Genomic DNA, 16944 nt, shown 5'->3' on the forward strand with positions numbered 1-16944 from the left:
AACAGATTATTTTAATATATTTTACACAGTTTATATTTTTAATTGTTCTGAACGAAACAAAATGGTCGAGTTTACTTTAAAATCGGAGAATCCACAAATTAAGTCAGAAATATTATTTAATTAGATCAATTTTCTCATTTAAAAATCCTTCGAGATAACATATTTATTGATAAATATGTTATGTTGTGTATTCATAGAAATTTTCTCTATGTTAAACTTCGTTTTTATAAAAACAAAGTTTAACATAGAGTTTAACACAAACTTTATACAGTGGCGGATTTTCCATGACCCATAGGCCCAGTCCTAGGAGCGCAAAAATTCAAAATAACAGTAAAAAAAATGAATTAATGAAAAAATAATTTCACGTAAAAACAATTCGTAAAGGTATTAGTGTAAATTAAAAGCTTAAATAGGCGTAAAATAAGATATGTCAGTCGAATAGTATTAATAGCCTATACGAATAAATTTTTCAAAAACAGAGTGGTAGTAGTAATGAAGGATTTTCAATAGCAGTACTCTTTGCTCCCTTTTGATATTTAAAAATCTGCAAAAATTCAATTGCAGAATTAAAGTTATAAAGTAGAATCATTCGGTGAAAAAGTGGTACTATTAGTTTGAGGGCGCCTGCGTATTTCTACATGTGCCACTGACTTTATAATCACATTAAATATTGGTTTTTCCATATTAGATTCTTCATACATTAAAAAAGAGAATTATTTCGTTTAGTATACTAATTCAAAGCAATCTATAAACTTTGGCAGGTGTAATAATTTTGGTTTATTTGGTTACAGCAACACGGCACATGGGCAATCTGCCGAAAGGGAATGTCTCCCGGGAGGACTTTTATGGGAAACTGGCCCCTATTTAAGTGTTCCAAACGTGAAGAAAACATAGAAAACTTTACGTGGCTAGTTGGTAGCGAGCGTTCAGTGTTTGACTAGTTATATATAAAGATATATTGCATTTTTATAGTTGGCTCAGCAAAACTACTTTAATTAAATCAAAATTTCAGCGAAACATCGTTCCTAATGCCAAGGATGATGCATTGTTGACTTCAGGTTTCAATTTATAGTCGAGCCTACTAACTTACATTCGGTTATTGCCAACTTCAGCTTTGGTAATAAATGAAATTTCCTACAAATAAAATTATTGCAATAGGTACGGGGATTGCAAATTAGAATCATATCGGGAATATGAACTATTTCAATAAACAAAATCACTTAAACCGATGTTACTGGATTAAAAGATTTAATTGTAAATCTTGAAAACTTACTTCTTCGCTTACACAATTATAATGAAATAAAATTAATAAGAAGAATTTTAAATTAGAAATATTTTAAAAGTTTGCTTGAAACTAATTGATTCCGCCTGAACGTTACAGAAAAATTTATAAGATAATTTAAAAGAATTTAAAAATTAAATATAACACTTGTGCGAACTTGTGCGAAAGAAAAAGAAACAGAAATTTAATTTTCTGTAAAATTTATATTAATCTACGATTTTACGGTTGATTCGATAGTATCTATGATCGAAAAATTTACCATTAAGCCTATCAAAAATACTAGTGCACGGATTTTGTATTAAAATTTTCTTTGATTTATAGGTATAATTTTTCTTTGATCACCTTAAATAACAATAACTTTATACTTAGATCGAGAGCTCTTTTTTGGGTTCAACTTAATTGGGTTCAACTTAAAACAACCATAATTAAATTGTTTTCTGTTCATCTGCTTAGGCATTACGGAAAAAGTAATTTTATTACATTTGATAGCTACGCGATCAGACACCGGATTCGCATCCGAACAGGACATTCATATTTTTTCACGAGTAGTTAGATTCCATGAATATCGCTTCCCGCTCATTTTCAATATTGCCAGGACCAGCCAAACTTGTAACATTAAACATAATTTTACTTTATCTATTGTATGCTGGTGCTACACTTTATCGAAATAGTCATCCGAATTTCAATTTATTTACAATAATCCATAAAGATCTAATTTAAACTCTGCAACAAAGACAGTAAAATCTTAGCTGTCGAATACATTTTGCTTTACAATGTAAAAGTAATTTTGTTTTTATAAATGTTAACAAATAGTTTTGTAAATTTTAAGAATCTATTTAGTAATAAGATGAAACAACTTTCACTTGAATTTTATTACAGATTATAATCATTCTAATTGTAGCACTATATCTTTACATTTATTTAATGAAGATTCTTTCGGACGAATAAATCAATGTCATATACGTTTCGAAGTTGCAGAAAAGTTATCGTAACAATATTTGCTTCCGATGTTCTCATTTTAAAAGAAAGCTTGACGATAAATCGGTTATTTGTCGTGTAATTTATATGAAATATTATAAATGAAATAAATGATAAAAATCAGTTTTGATTTATGGTCAAGCTCACTTTTAAATGAACGAACATATTTGTAATTCCAATTCTCTTAAATAAACATTAAAGAATTTTTACATTCCCGATACGGGCTTTTGTCCATCTTCGTCGATGAGAGGAACATCTTCACTGGCATTAATGACAGTGTAATGTTTTATTAGTCTAGGATCACAGATTTCTTGAGTTTTCAACTGTTTGCTTTCGATACACTCGTCTTCGGACTCCGTGTCTTCAGCAATATGTTGATTTCGTGGTGAGAACCAATCTAGAGATAACTGAGGAAGCAACTGTTCGCTTCTAGAGGAAGGAATATAATCGATAGATCTTGGTTGAGTCGCTATTTGTCCATGGCTTCTTACTTTAGCATGGTCTGATCTTTCTATTAATTTATGACTAGATAAAGAACTAAACATGGTCGGTAGACTTCTAAGAGATACTTTTTTTAGTGATGTGTCCGACGTCGCTTTGCGTCGTGGAACAAAACCGATGAAGGTGAGACTTCTCGATTTTGGATTTGGAGAATTTTCTGCACTTACATGAAGTCTGTTATTTTCCATTATGTCAGGTGTTTTTAAAGTGTCGTTGTTAGGAAATTCGTCTAATATTTCTGATGCTTGAGATTCGATAATAGTAGCAGTAATATCGACTGGAATTTGTGGATTATCGCTTGTTACTTTTTCTAACTCTATATCGTCTTTCTCGGGTTTTGGTTCTGTAGACTGATCACTAGAAAATATAACTTGTTCTTCTTTAGAAGTTGTTGCCTCGCTGCTATCTTCATTACTAGTTTCAACCAAACGATTATAAAAACAAGTAAATTTTTCTTCAAGTTCTTTATTTTTGAATACTAATGACGGACCTGGTTCTTTTCTAGCGCAAGTGGGGCAAAGGTTACCATACATTCTTGCTGTAGAAGGTGGCGATCTTTGACCGGAATCGTAAGTTTTGCCTCCGTTCAAATCGTGTACGGCTGTTTGTCTGCATAATTTGGGTTTGTCTTTAACGGACGATCGAAACGACAACATTCTTTGAGATGTTTCTCCATTAACAACCGCTCTAGCGGGTGGTGGACGATCTCGAGTATAAGCAGTTCGACCTGCCAAAGAACTTGACGTATCACTGCTGACACTTGATCTCGAAAGACGAAATGTGGAAGTAGATGAATCCTGCCGACTGCAAGATGTATGAGAATCTTGGGATGATGATTTTTGAGTATTATTACTCCATGAATTTCTTCTCCCATTTCTTTCTAATAATCTTAACGCAATGCCGTATCTCCAGCTATCAGAACGAGACGAAAAGTTTTCACTAGATATACTAGAGGTACGTTTATGATGATCTCCCTCAAGGTTTCTTTGAATTTGTGCAATTGCATAAGTGTAATCGCTTCCAGATCTTTCATCGTCATTTGATTGGTTGCAAAACAAGTACTTGAGCCACGAAGAACGAGATCGCGATCGTATTCCACTAGGTACTTCTGTAGTCCTTCTTCCAACTGCACATTGACAGACAGGTTGTTCACCACTTTTTCTGTCTGCAGCTGAATTTGTATTGGCTGGAGTGTGTCGATTCGAAAAATTTGAACTATGTCTACACCTGCCAATTCCTCTCGTCACTCTAGACTCTTCAATCCTTTTACATATTAATACACAATCTTTTTTAAATTGTTTTGTGAAAATAGCATAAAGAAATGGATTGGCACAACTGTTTAAGGGCAAAACAAAAATGGTGAATACTTTAGCTTCTTCTAGAGAAATTAAATGAACACCGAAAACAGCAGTCAATGAGAAAAATGCAATTGGTGCCCAACATATGAAGTCCGTGAATACCAATAAAGCCATACGCTTGGCAATTCTGGAATCGTTTGAATTCCAAGCTTGAGATCCACGTATCACCCAATACATTTTAAAATAACATCCCATCAGAATAAGAAATGCCACACCATTGATAAGTATAAGAAAAACAACGTACGATAAAGAAAAAACGTCTTCTGTTTCAAAAGGCAGACAAATGGCAAATTTTCTGTAATCACTTATGCCTAACATGGGAAGTATAGCCATAACAAGAGCAAAGAACCATCCCGAAGCCATTATATATCCGGCATGCTTCAAAGATAATCTTTTGTTGAGATGCATAGCGTTAGTAATTGCATAATTTCTTTCAAGAGTAATGACTGCTAAAGTGAAGACAGACAATTCACTGCTTATTACACCAAGAAATCCCGCTATCTGACAGCCCGCTGATGTTTGCCAATAGACAGCGTAAATCTGTAAAATAAACGATCAAAAATAATTTAAATAAATAAGTAATTTTTAAGGAAAAGTTTTGGGTTCAAAGAAGAAAAACTAATTAGTCTATACAAAAGTTACAATGAAGGATATATACATAAAAAGTATACAATTATTTATTTATTATTATTTAATCATTAAAAAATAATAAAGTTATAATCATTATCTTTATTAAATTTTTTCTGTACTTTAATAACATCATAATAAAATAAATCATAATATATTTAATGACTTATTTTATTATGATGTAAAATTAAAAATATGATAATACGTTAGATATCTATGAAAAGAAAGTCTCTCTTATACCTTTCAATAAATTAACTAGTTAATAATTTAAATACGATTTATAATAGATAACTGCGTCAAGTTTTAATGAATAATCAATTAATTATTTAAATAATCAACGATAAGACAAAACGGTTTAGAACAACAATAAGATCGATTGGCTGTTGTTTAAGTCAATTATATCAGAGGTGGCCAACTTCTGTGTACATAAGATCTACTTTTTATTTTAAAAATGTGTCGCGATCCACTTGTTGTCATAGGCATAGTCTAAATGGGGAGGGGAAGGTGTTAAATACATACTGTCTATACACTGTATTTCAGTACGAGGTACACTCCCGCAAGCTATGGGTAGATAAGCAAAATATATGTTCAAAAATTATTATTTATTATTATTTTTTTAAAATCACTTATTAAGTTTTCGAGATATAGGCTCATAAAGAAAATAAATTTCCAGACCCAACTTTTGATATTTGCAGCTACAAGTTCATTTCGTACAGGTGGTACCCAAAAAGTCTATTTTTCGACACTTTTTCAAGATAGATTTTTAGTAACTTAAAATATAATTTAATTTTTTTATCAATTGCAATGTATAAGTTTTGGTACTATTTGTTCGTAAATATGAAAAAGTTGTTATAAAATGCACAGTATGACTGATAATTTGATTTTAAGATTTCACTTTCGCGATTATTTTTGGGCCAGGAAAATTTATTATGAAAGAATGATATAAGAGTGTTTTACTTAGTTTTTGTTAATCTATCAATAGCTCGAGAGAGTGCACCTCGTACTGAAACACCTTGTATATCTACCTACGTAAAAAACAACATAATTATTTAACGGGCCAAAAAAACTCACGTCCAGGGGAATTAAAACAACATGAGTAATTATTCACAATATTTATTAATTCAAATTAGCTACAGATAAAGACAGATTTATAATTTATTTTATTACCTTAACATTAATGGGAGAACTGAGTTTACATGTCTCTAACCAAGGAATCATAATTAGGTGTATATTCTGACAAAGGTAATAATAATGAGTCTTTAGTATAAGAATTAATCAGGACAGAATTTTGTTTAGTCTTCGTTAAAGTTAAGTATGAAAGTGCCGATTCACACACGTATGTCGATCCGAAACAAGAATAAATATATTCGCTACATACTAGGATTTTTTCTCGGTTGACGTATGACAGTACCAAATATTCAAGCTAAATAGCTGTGTTATTCTGAGTCGAGTCATAACTGCATGCATACTGTTGCGTTTGCGCGTTACGTTCACGAGTTGCGTTCGGTTACAAGTGTAACATATTAAGTCAAGACATCGCGTGCGATCGACCAAAATTGGCTTCGCGATCGACCGGTCGATCGCAGTCGACTTGTTGGCCACCCCTGAATTATATATACAAAAGTTATTGTTATTGTAAATATTTACGTTAACTAACCGTAAATTATAACAAATATACTTCTTACTATATACTGGATGAATTATAATTCTTCACTCCACGAGAAAACCTTTATAATCCCGTGAATTATAAGCCAAGCGTCAATAGGAAGCTGATAGCTACCTATTGACGCTCAGCTTAGTTAATAGCGAAGCTTAGTCAAAATGGGAAAGTCATACTTTTGATTAATCAAATTGAAACTATGTTATACTCTTATTACAGGTAATCTCAACTAGGGTTTCTCATTTCTCGGTCTTTTACTTGTCCCGGGATTCCGGGAAAAAAGTGACCTGTTTCCCGGGATCCCGGGATAGAATTAATAATTTTTAAAATATAAAAAATATCTTGAAATCGAATGATATAATTATTTTTCATTTTTAAAAGTAATTTAATACGTTCCGCAACCTCCAAAATCATAATATTAATAATGCTGTGTAAGATATATATTAAAATTACCTTTGAATTACGTAGAAATTTTCACAAATAGAAAAAAAAATTATTCAAGTTTGTTGGAAACTGCTTACCAAAAAAAAAAAATGTCTTTGAATTGAGTTGAAAATTTAAAGAAAAAATGAACTTAGATCAAATAGAAGGTAATTTTCGTTTTTTAAATAAAACATAATACAAAATATTATTGTAAATTTTTATAATAAAATTTTAAAAAGTAAAGATGGTCAATACTCCGATCACTCAATCTGGTTATCATCTTAATAATGAAAAGTCTCGCTACTGAAAATGCTCTTTCCAATTCAATGAATGTGGGCGGAATCGTGTTTAATGCATTTAAGAGAAGACAAATTTTATGTGTTTTTTTCACCTGTAGCCTCGAAGATTTCTAGTTCGTTTTCGAAATGCGTTGCAGTGCTTCTTTTGCTCTCAACTATTCTTGATTTGTCTACCTCGGCTGCTTTAATAGAGGTATCAAGCTTTTAGCCCGATAATTTGGCAGTTCGTTTGGCTTTAATAATTAGGTTTATGAAGAAAAACTTCATACTTGCATACATCGTACTCGTTTGTATCCTTGCCCAATTTGCACAACCTGGCGAAATGCAGTTATTGAAGCTACTGGGCATAGTTAAAATTAAGAAAGCATCGGCACAATTATTCAAGATATTACAAGTTCTGACAAGTAAAGAATTTTTAGTCCTGCCACAAATACATATTAATTATTGACAATCTGTGAGATGTCATAATAAGCAAAAATTTAAAAAGCTAATAAGCAGGCTTAACATTAATAAATAGAAATGTATTCTGACAGTTTATGAATTAATTATACTTTCTATTTGCAAAATTTCCTCAATCTTAACACAGAAAAAGAAAAAGTGAACTTTTAGGAAATTTGGGGATTTCCCGGGTTAAAAAAAACAGCCGAGATCCCGTTTGAGAAACCCTAATCTCAACCGAGTAAAACGTATTTTTCCAAATAATTACAAACAAACAATATCATTTTTAAAAGTATTTTAAAATTCTAATATGCAGTATTATGGAAAAAATAATCACGGAAAATTTTGTTTTTAAATAGTCTAAAATAAAATTTTTTTCGAAAAAAAAAAATGCAAATTGTAAACTTGTCGGTTTTTCTATCTCGCATCACTCACTATACGGTCAATATATTTTTGCTACAATGTTGAACTTTACTGTCTTTTTTTATTTGTTTTATTTTTAACGCTTTTCGTCTTTTGGGCACTAAGAAAGCCTTTTTTTTCCATCATGGGTTCGACTAGGCCTACAATGAATGTTGGTTTGCTTAAATGATTATTACATACGATTACAAATTATGTTCATCAATATTCATATTGTAATCATTAAAGATGTTAATTCAAAATGGCGCTATAACTTTCATTAAGTTTATCTTAAATATATTATGTTATAATATTTAAAAAAAAATAATAATGAATTCAATTTAATTTTTATTACACAGACAAAGTTATGTTAAGCCAGGGAAATATAAATGATACGAATTTAGACTAACTGATTTCTTCAAACAAATTTTTAACTTTAATAAAATTTATTAATTCAAATTAAAACGTCTAATAAATCTTTCTGTAATTATTGGGCTTACAATTTGAAAAAAAATATAGATCTATAAATTCCCACTGTCTTCTGTTGTCTGTCTGTCTGTCCTTCCTTAATCTAGAAAACGGTGTTGGATAGATGAAAATGAAGACCATTTATGAAGAGATTAGGGGGCAGGAAATTAACTATATACAATCTTCCGGGCTACACAGAAAGTCACGTGATTTTAATTCAAAACTATTCCCTAGAACAGTTTTACATGAATGACCGGCATGACTGTTGTTATCGGGAAAAATATGATGTACAGAGGCAAGACAATACTAATTTGAGATGGTGAACGTATATTTTAAATAAATTAAAAATATGATTAAAAATTGCAGCCCGGTATTGTGACGGTGTCACAATACATAATTGCTCGTTTTAATTTAAAATGTGAGTAAGTTTTTCCAATTCTGGCATTATTAATAACAATAATTTTCTGGGAGATCTGGGAACGAACCGAGTGGTCCAATTTTTCGGGGATGGTCTGTCCTGGATATGTCGGATTCCGTCATCCCCGTCGGGCCCTCACCATCCGGCCGTCCCATTTGGATTTAGTCGTACCCACGATAGGCCTGAAAAACGTCTTCTTAGTCAAGGCAGAAAGAGTAAAAACAAAAAATAACAGTGATTTGTTAGTCTGCTAGGAAATTTCTTTTTTTTTTAATATGGAAAAATGGAAAATAGTGGGGAAATCAGATACTCGAATTTGTGGAATAGGGTTTAAAATTTGAATTAATTGTCTCGGTAGCATGTTAGAGAGGTCCTAATTTTATATGCGTAATTTGAAACTTATGCAATGTTACGTATTATATAACTCGAACCAATAAATATCAGTCTGATTACATCGTTTCATTGGTTTCATCGTCTTACAAAATATTTACGTTAAAAATAGTTTTTGTCTAGTCTTATAAACGATAAATACACTTCATATATTAATACCTTAAATCTGAAAAAGTACCTTAAATTCTCCAAGAGTAGATGCATCGACTACGGCTAAAATTCCTAAATAAATTCCCATCATAAAATCAGCTATAGCGAGATTACACACTAGAAATCTTGGTACATCCATTTTACTTCGACCAAACAATAAAACAATTACAACTAATCCATTTCCTAGCATTGCGAGCAAAAATACAACCCAAATACCACATCTCAATGTCCACCAACCAAATAAATCTTCGCATGGCATAAAAGGCCCTATAAAGAAAAAATAATTAATTCTCTTTTCAACGTCTTAAACAATATTTCTTCAACAGATAATTAATTGCCGTTCACCTGGTTCTGGCAAACACTGAATTGGATATCTTCCAAGTTGCCCACTTTCGTCCTCGAAACTGTCGTCGGGATATTCTTCTACGTATTGTGTGGCTAAATTATCCGGAATTGTATAATCCTTACGGAACGCACTCCACAATTGTGTAGCAAACTCTTCAAACTTACTTGAGAAATTCTCTAAATGTAAATTTTAAGTTAATTAAGCATTTTAAACTAAAATGTGTACAGAAAGTATTGATTTTATTAATATTGTTATAAATGACTTTTATATTAGAAAGTACTGTACAATAAAAGTGATCATTAAGATTAGCTTATTGGTAGATTCAGAATGAAACAATAGACAAGCCAGTCAAATAAAATATTTTAAAACTTACTATTTTAAATTTAGTTTTATTTTGATAATTTTTTTAGAAATCTCACTTTTAAAAGGCCAATATTAAAAATGACGTGTTTTAAAATTTTGTTTTTACTCGATTTAATTATTACGTTTCTGTTCTGTAATATTGCAATATTGTATTTACCATATCCAGGCCATACGTCTGTGATATTTGTACTCCAGACTTTCATATCCAGTTCTTCTCTCGTCAGCCAAACGATTGTCTCCTTCAATGAAGCAGTTGGCTTTCGTGCATATGGCAAGAAAGGACAACAATGATAGGCGTAAGATAATGCTAAAGTGTGAATTTTTGGAAACATTTCGGGTGCCGGAAATTCCTTTAAATTTCTGTTGTTGAATGTTTTCAGTTGCCTTAAATTTTCGAGACCGCTTGTTGGAATCACTGAAAACTGATTATAAGCGAGGTTCCTTAAAAAAACAAAGAATTATTCAGTATTTAAGAAGACTAAAAGTACTGAAAGATTTATCAGACGCTTATAGTAAATATTTATAAATATATTTATATATTACGTAACATAATTTCCATCATTTTCTCCTCTGGATATAAGCAATTGTGAGTATTGTGTTCAAGCGCAGATTAAGAATTTTAGTTAATGGATTTATCTGGGGGTCGATAATTACTAAGGGTCGTTTGGAGGTCGGTGGAAAAATTTATTTTTATTACGTTTAAAAATACATAAAAATAATAATTGATAAATTTTTAGATTTTATTGAAATAAAATACAACTTTAAATCTAATTTTAGAAAGGGAGCGATAAGAGAAAACAACAGGAGAAATCTTAGTCTACATAATTAAAATCTTTTAACATCAAATACTCGTAACATTTAATTACGTTCATTTAATGAAACAACTGATAATCGAAATTATCTGACATCAAAAGCGAAATTTATTAACATTTTTATATCTTGTTTTCATCCTGTCATATCGACAAGATGAGAACATTTATCGCATCCACGACTTTTTCTTTTAAAATAATTAATGTATTAATAGTTATTTTAAAATATAGGTTATTATGTATATTTTTTCCCTAATTGAAATATTTTATATTATTATTTGCTGTTAAAAACTGTGTCAAACTCATACCATAATATATAATGAATTCTTGTCATGTTACATTTGTGATGAAAGTCTGCCTACTCCATGTGATCCTGATTTTTCAATTTCGAATCTTTTATATTGCACTAATAATGATAAATTTATTAATTTAGAAAAAAATATTAAAATTTTATGTACGGTGTCTTGGGTGTCCGCAGATAATTTTCCAGGGGTTGAAGCTTTGAGAAAAGTAATATTTATTTAATTATTTAATTTTTGAGGTTTTTTCACAAGTAGATTATAGAATACATATTGCATCAATTCAAAAAGACAAACATGATCGAGGGTGTATGGTTACATATCTCAATCATTTTTACGATTATAATTTGCGGAACTTTTTATTCGATCCCATCCCCGTTTGCCTTCTCTGCGGACGCCCATGTACGGGATCATTCCGAAAGTAAGGTCTTTTAAAAATATTAATACTTATTATTCAGAATATGATACATTTCATAAGGTCATATTTAGATATAAAAATCTGATTTTTTCATATAGACCTATTCTAACTGTTCTTCGCATCTAATAACCACTAACTACTACACGAACATGATGATAAAACTCCAAACTTCTGATTCTTTATTCCTCTGTCAGTCGCCTATTTTTTCTGCTCTTATAAGAACAACGTAATATTTGAACTTTGTGTCACAAAGGTTTTTAGTTTATAGACAAAATGATAGTCTGCTTTGACTAACAGCTTATAGTCCTATCACAAATCTGAAGATAACAGTAAAGAAAAGGTCCAAGTTTTATCTCCCAAATATGTAAATATTTCTCTAAAGTAGCAAAAAAAAATTGAGAGTGAAAAGAAACCAGAGAGGTATACAACTAACTTACAATTTCGATCTATATTTGTTTTTATAAAAAAAGTTATTTTAAATTAAACTTAAATTTTCTAAAAACCTAAAAAATATTGTGAAAGTATTATTTTGCTATCGCGTGATAATTAATCATTTCTAATATAACTTATTACTATAATGTATAATCGATGGAACCAGTCAATATTTGGTGTGCCAATTTAAGCTACGTCGAGAACAAAGTTTCTTAAATAACGAAATTTCTGACTTAATCACTTATATAAAATGGATTGAAATAGTTTAATATTTTATAAAAATTGAATACATTTTTGCTTATTAAATGACGCTATTTATTTTCGAGGAAATGCTCTCGTAGAAATTAGTATACACTATACCATAGAAATAGTGTTATGAAACAAATATCGTGTAATAAATTATCAGAAGATAAGAAAATATGAAACCTAATATCGATTTAACAGTAAATTCTGAATAATTAAATATAAAATTTCCATTTATTATTTTCGTAATGATGCCGAATGCTGGTAAGAAGTTTTCGAACTTGTATCGAAGGAACAAAACAAAGTTCACAATCAAACAGGAAAAAAACAGTTTTAAATACAATTATTTAATTGTTTAAATTTCTATAATCATAAATTTTTTAATGATTAAAAAGAATTAAAGCATAAAATATTTTGTTATACCATTTTAAACTTTTGTTTTATAATATTTATATATATTTTTGAGGCAAGTTACAAGTCAGTTGATTTTTTTGAAATATGTAATGTACTGTACATTAATTAAAAGTGACAAGAAATTTATTATTTTTGAACGATTTATATATAATAGTTTAAACAGTTTAGTTTATGAGAAAAAGAATCGTAAATCACTTACAGGTCTCTGAGATCGTTGAATGAAGAAAATGCTTCCGGATGGATGAACTCAATTCTGTTATTATGAAGATCTCTGAAAAAATTGGCACGTTTCATTCATAATTTTCAAATATCAAAAAGTTTTAACATTCATTTAAAAACTTTCTAAAAGAAATATCGAAAAGTAATTAATTAAACACGAGAAAATTTTTTCTTAAATTATTCCTGCTTTTATAAAAACTCGGCTTATTAATGAATATTTTTATATGTAACGTTGTACTGCATACGTGTAAATGTCTAAAAATAATAAAATTTATTATTTATTTTATAATAATAATAATAATTATTATTATTAGAAATTTAAACATGGATTAAAACTGAGATAACACATTAAATCGGTATCATAGAGGCACACAAATTTAATTTTGTAGTTAGGAAAAGCAGACAAAAAATTGATAACGAAAATTAAATATTTTTATATAATTTAGGTGATTAAAAACTAATAATATTTTTATTTTAATTAAAATAATATATAATAGCGAAATACTTAGATATATATTTTGTTTTTGAAATTTATGAATTGAATTGATTGCTTCTATTAGATACAAAATCTCTTCGTGTATATACAAAATATCTCAAAATGTAGTTTAATAAATCATTTTTGTAGTTACTTACAGCACTTGAAGATTATCTAATCCTTCAAAAGAATCAGATTCAATTCGCTCGATCAAATTGTTACTTAGGAAAAGATCGATCAATTTGCCAAGTTTTGAGAAAGGAGTTTCTCCCAATGAGTCGATCAGATTGTAACTTAGATCACTATGAGGGAAAAAAGAGCACTTTTATGTCAAGTTTATATTTGAGATAAACTGATTATAATTTTCTCATAGATCTTTAACAAAATACTTACATAAATCTTAGCTCCTTACATCCAGATAAACGGGGAAGGCTTTTCAATTTATTCGATTTTAAATTCCTGAAAATATAAATTATTAAATTGTAAGTTAAGTGTCTTAGTTTCCATATATTTTTTTACAAAACTAAGACAAGGCCAGAAATTCATCAAGACGAGATAATTAAGACGGAAGAACTTCAGAATTGTATTAAAAAACTTAAAGACAAATCAACACCGGGACCAGACGCAATACCTAATACACTGATCAAAATGCTGCCACTAGAAATCATTCGAAATTTAACCAGACAATTCAATCAATTCTACACTTATAGTATAATACTGGCCAATTGGAACGAAATTATTTTTACCATGATATTTAAACAAGGGAACAGACAGGACTCAATCAACTATAGACCAATAGCTCTTTTGTCTTGTCTACGGAAAGTATTCACTGCGGTATTAGCTGGTAAATTCAATCACTGGACAGCTGTTAATAAATATAGAAACGAAACGCAATTTGCGTTTGTAGAAGGGGGTGGTACCCAGACAGCCCTCTTTGTGTTGTTGTCACTAATCCAAATACAGTTGCTTAAGAAAAAACATAAAGTGTACGCCCTATTTTTGGATCTGGAAAAAGCATACGATATGATTAGCATTGCAGACCTACAGTGTAAAATGAAGAGATTTGAGGCAAATGAACTACTGATAAAAATGATAGGGCTGCTGTTCGGAAAATATAAGACAATCATTAAACAAGATACAAATATATGGACACCGTTTATTACCTACAGAGGACTATTACAAGGAGATCCGTTGTCCCCATATCTTTTCAACTTTTATTTATTTGACATAAATAACTGCTTTAAAAGAGACGAAGATGGAATTCAAATCGAAAATCACACTATACATACTATATCATATGCTGATGACATTGTGCTGGTAGCTCCCACAGCAGCTGCACTCCGTAGAAAGATTCAGCAAATTTGTGAATACTTGGAAAAGTTAAGAGTTAAAATAAATCCAAAAAAATAAACAATAATGATATTCAGAAATGGTAGTAACGTCTCCAAAAAGCACATGTTCTTTTTATTAATAAAAAAGAAGTGAAAATAGTCAAGGAAATTAAAATTTTAGGAATAACGTTTACACCTAACCTCTCGTTTGAGAAGCATTATAAAAATTCACTAAACAAAGCAAAAATTTTAATAAGTAATTTAATTGGTTTATTCTGCAAGGCGAAACTAAAGAACTTAGGAACACATTTTCAACTATTTAATTCGCTTGTGATGAATTCAATGGGCTATGCGGCTCCAATTTGGAGTATGGATAAATTTAATGACTTTGAAAAAATACAGAATATATTTATTCGCAAGATATTCCAGTTAGAATATAATATCCCGGGCAGTGCCTTAAGACTAGAAACAAATAGATTCAAATTAAATACTATACTAATAAAAAGATATTTAATGTTTCTACAAAAAATTATTAAGGCAGAAGACATAACAACAAAATTACTGTTTTTACTATACCACAAATCAAGGGAAACGGATTTAAGACGAAGCTGGATAATGCAGCTATCGAAGATAGTAAATAAACATGGTTTTTCTATTAAACTGTTTTTGGATGATACATATAATATGGAGCAGTATAGTAAAGAAATAATATACAGAGCTATGGAGCAATCCATTGTCCAAGACATTGAAGATATACGAAAACGAGAAAACACAAGCTGGTATACAACAATTTTAAAATACCCAGCGAATAATAACTATATATTGACAAACCTAGCCTTTAACATCAAAAAGTTTTTTATACAGATTAGGCTAAATAAGTATGGAATAATTATAAATGACAAATATATAGACTACACCCAATCTAAATGTCCAAATTGTACCAAAAATTTATCTAAATTTCATATTATATGCGAATGCTGTAACGAAAAGGATAAACTACAAAGGCTCCAAATTGGGCCATTGGTTAACTGTACTAACGAGAAGGAAGTGTACTGTACAAGATGTTTGATAGTGCTAATACTAACACGATTTATATGTTATATAACTACGTTAAACAATTTACTAAATGATAATTGTGACAAAATATTAATGAAATTCTATAGACCAGTAAATAGAAAATATCAATGTTGTTGAGATGTTATTATATGAGTACGAATATGCGTTTAAATAAAACGCCCTTGTAACAGGCGAAAGCCTTTTACGTCAAATAAAGATTATTATTATTATTATTATTATTAGTTAATGCTAGATTATTACAAATATAAAATCTCATTTAAGTAACTTAAGACTTAAATGCAAAGCTTTAAAAATTAAAAATATTTAAAAAAAAAAAATTGTAAGTTAAAGAAAATATTATACAATTTAAATAAATATTAAAGCATTAAAAACATTTTACAAATATTTACAAATAATTTAACTTTATTATACTAAAATTAGCACAGTAAATTGTAAACTTCGTGAAACAAATGATTCATAGAATGAAATTTTCTTGAATCTATTATCTTCGTAAAATAAAAGATTCATAATTGATAAGCTAGAATAGATATTTTAAAAAATGAGAAAAATTCGTGCTACCGAACGAATCTTAAGTTATTTCCAAAGTGAAATAGTATTTCCTTTTTTTTAAATAAATATATGTAACGATTTATTATGCAGACATTTAAATGCGATAGACAAATCAACTTTATAAAGGATATTGTAATTTAAATCAAATCAATATGTCAATTAGCTTATTAATAAATTTGTTTTAATCGAAATCAGTGTTTCTGAAGTGTTGTAGTCGAATCTCTGGCGTACGGTCAACTAATTATTGTTATGACTAATTGTTTCTAGTACATGCTCGAAAGCTCAAATGCCAATAATGATTAAACGAATTCTTAACTGTTTAATTTAATCCTTGTCATATTAAATCAAATTCAAACGAACAACGTATAAAAATAATCAAATTTAGTATAATAAAATTATATTTATATAAATGTAAAAACGATTTTTATTCGATAGTTTTTACATTATTCGAAGATCTTTTAAAATATTTATTAAAAATTTATATCGATAGGTTCTGCTTATATCTACTAACGATCTTAATCGGTTTCAACGTGTAATCAATTAATTTTATTAATTGGATTTATATACGCTCGGTAATG

General features: G+C 29.5%; 1 protein-coding gene across 2 annotated transcripts in view; it reads right to left on the minus strand.

Annotated features, from left to right (window-relative positions):
- Positions 1–1861: 1861 nt before the first annotated feature.
- The window catches only part of LOC136983201 (leucine-rich repeat-containing G-protein coupled receptor 5-like), a 119636-nt gene continuing 104553 nt past the window's right edge, over positions 1862–16944 (minus strand). For both annotated transcript variants that reach the window (XM_067279888.1, XM_067279887.1), the window contains 7 exons: positions 13803–13868; positions 13568–13711; positions 12915–12986; positions 10258–10541; positions 9737–9913; positions 9420–9658; positions 1862–4659 (listed from right to left, as the gene is read on the minus strand). In XM_067279888.1, the coding sequence (XP_067135989.1) occupies positions 2467–4659; positions 9420–9658; positions 9737–9913; positions 10258–10541; positions 12915–12986; positions 13568–13711; positions 13803–13868 (3175 nt within the window). In that variant the 3' untranslated portion in view covers positions 1862–2466. The remainder of the gene's footprint in view (positions 4660–9419; positions 9659–9736; positions 9914–10257; positions 10542–12914; positions 12987–13567; positions 13712–13802; positions 13869–16944) is intronic.

Source organism: Centruroides vittatus, unplaced genomic scaffold (genome assembly GCF_030686945.1).
Source record: "Centruroides vittatus isolate TY-2023 unplaced genomic scaffold, ASM3068694v2 contig_878, whole genome shotgun sequence".
NCBI classification, from domain to species: Eukaryota; Metazoa; Arthropoda; class Arachnida; order Scorpiones; family Buthidae; genus Centruroides; species Centruroides vittatus.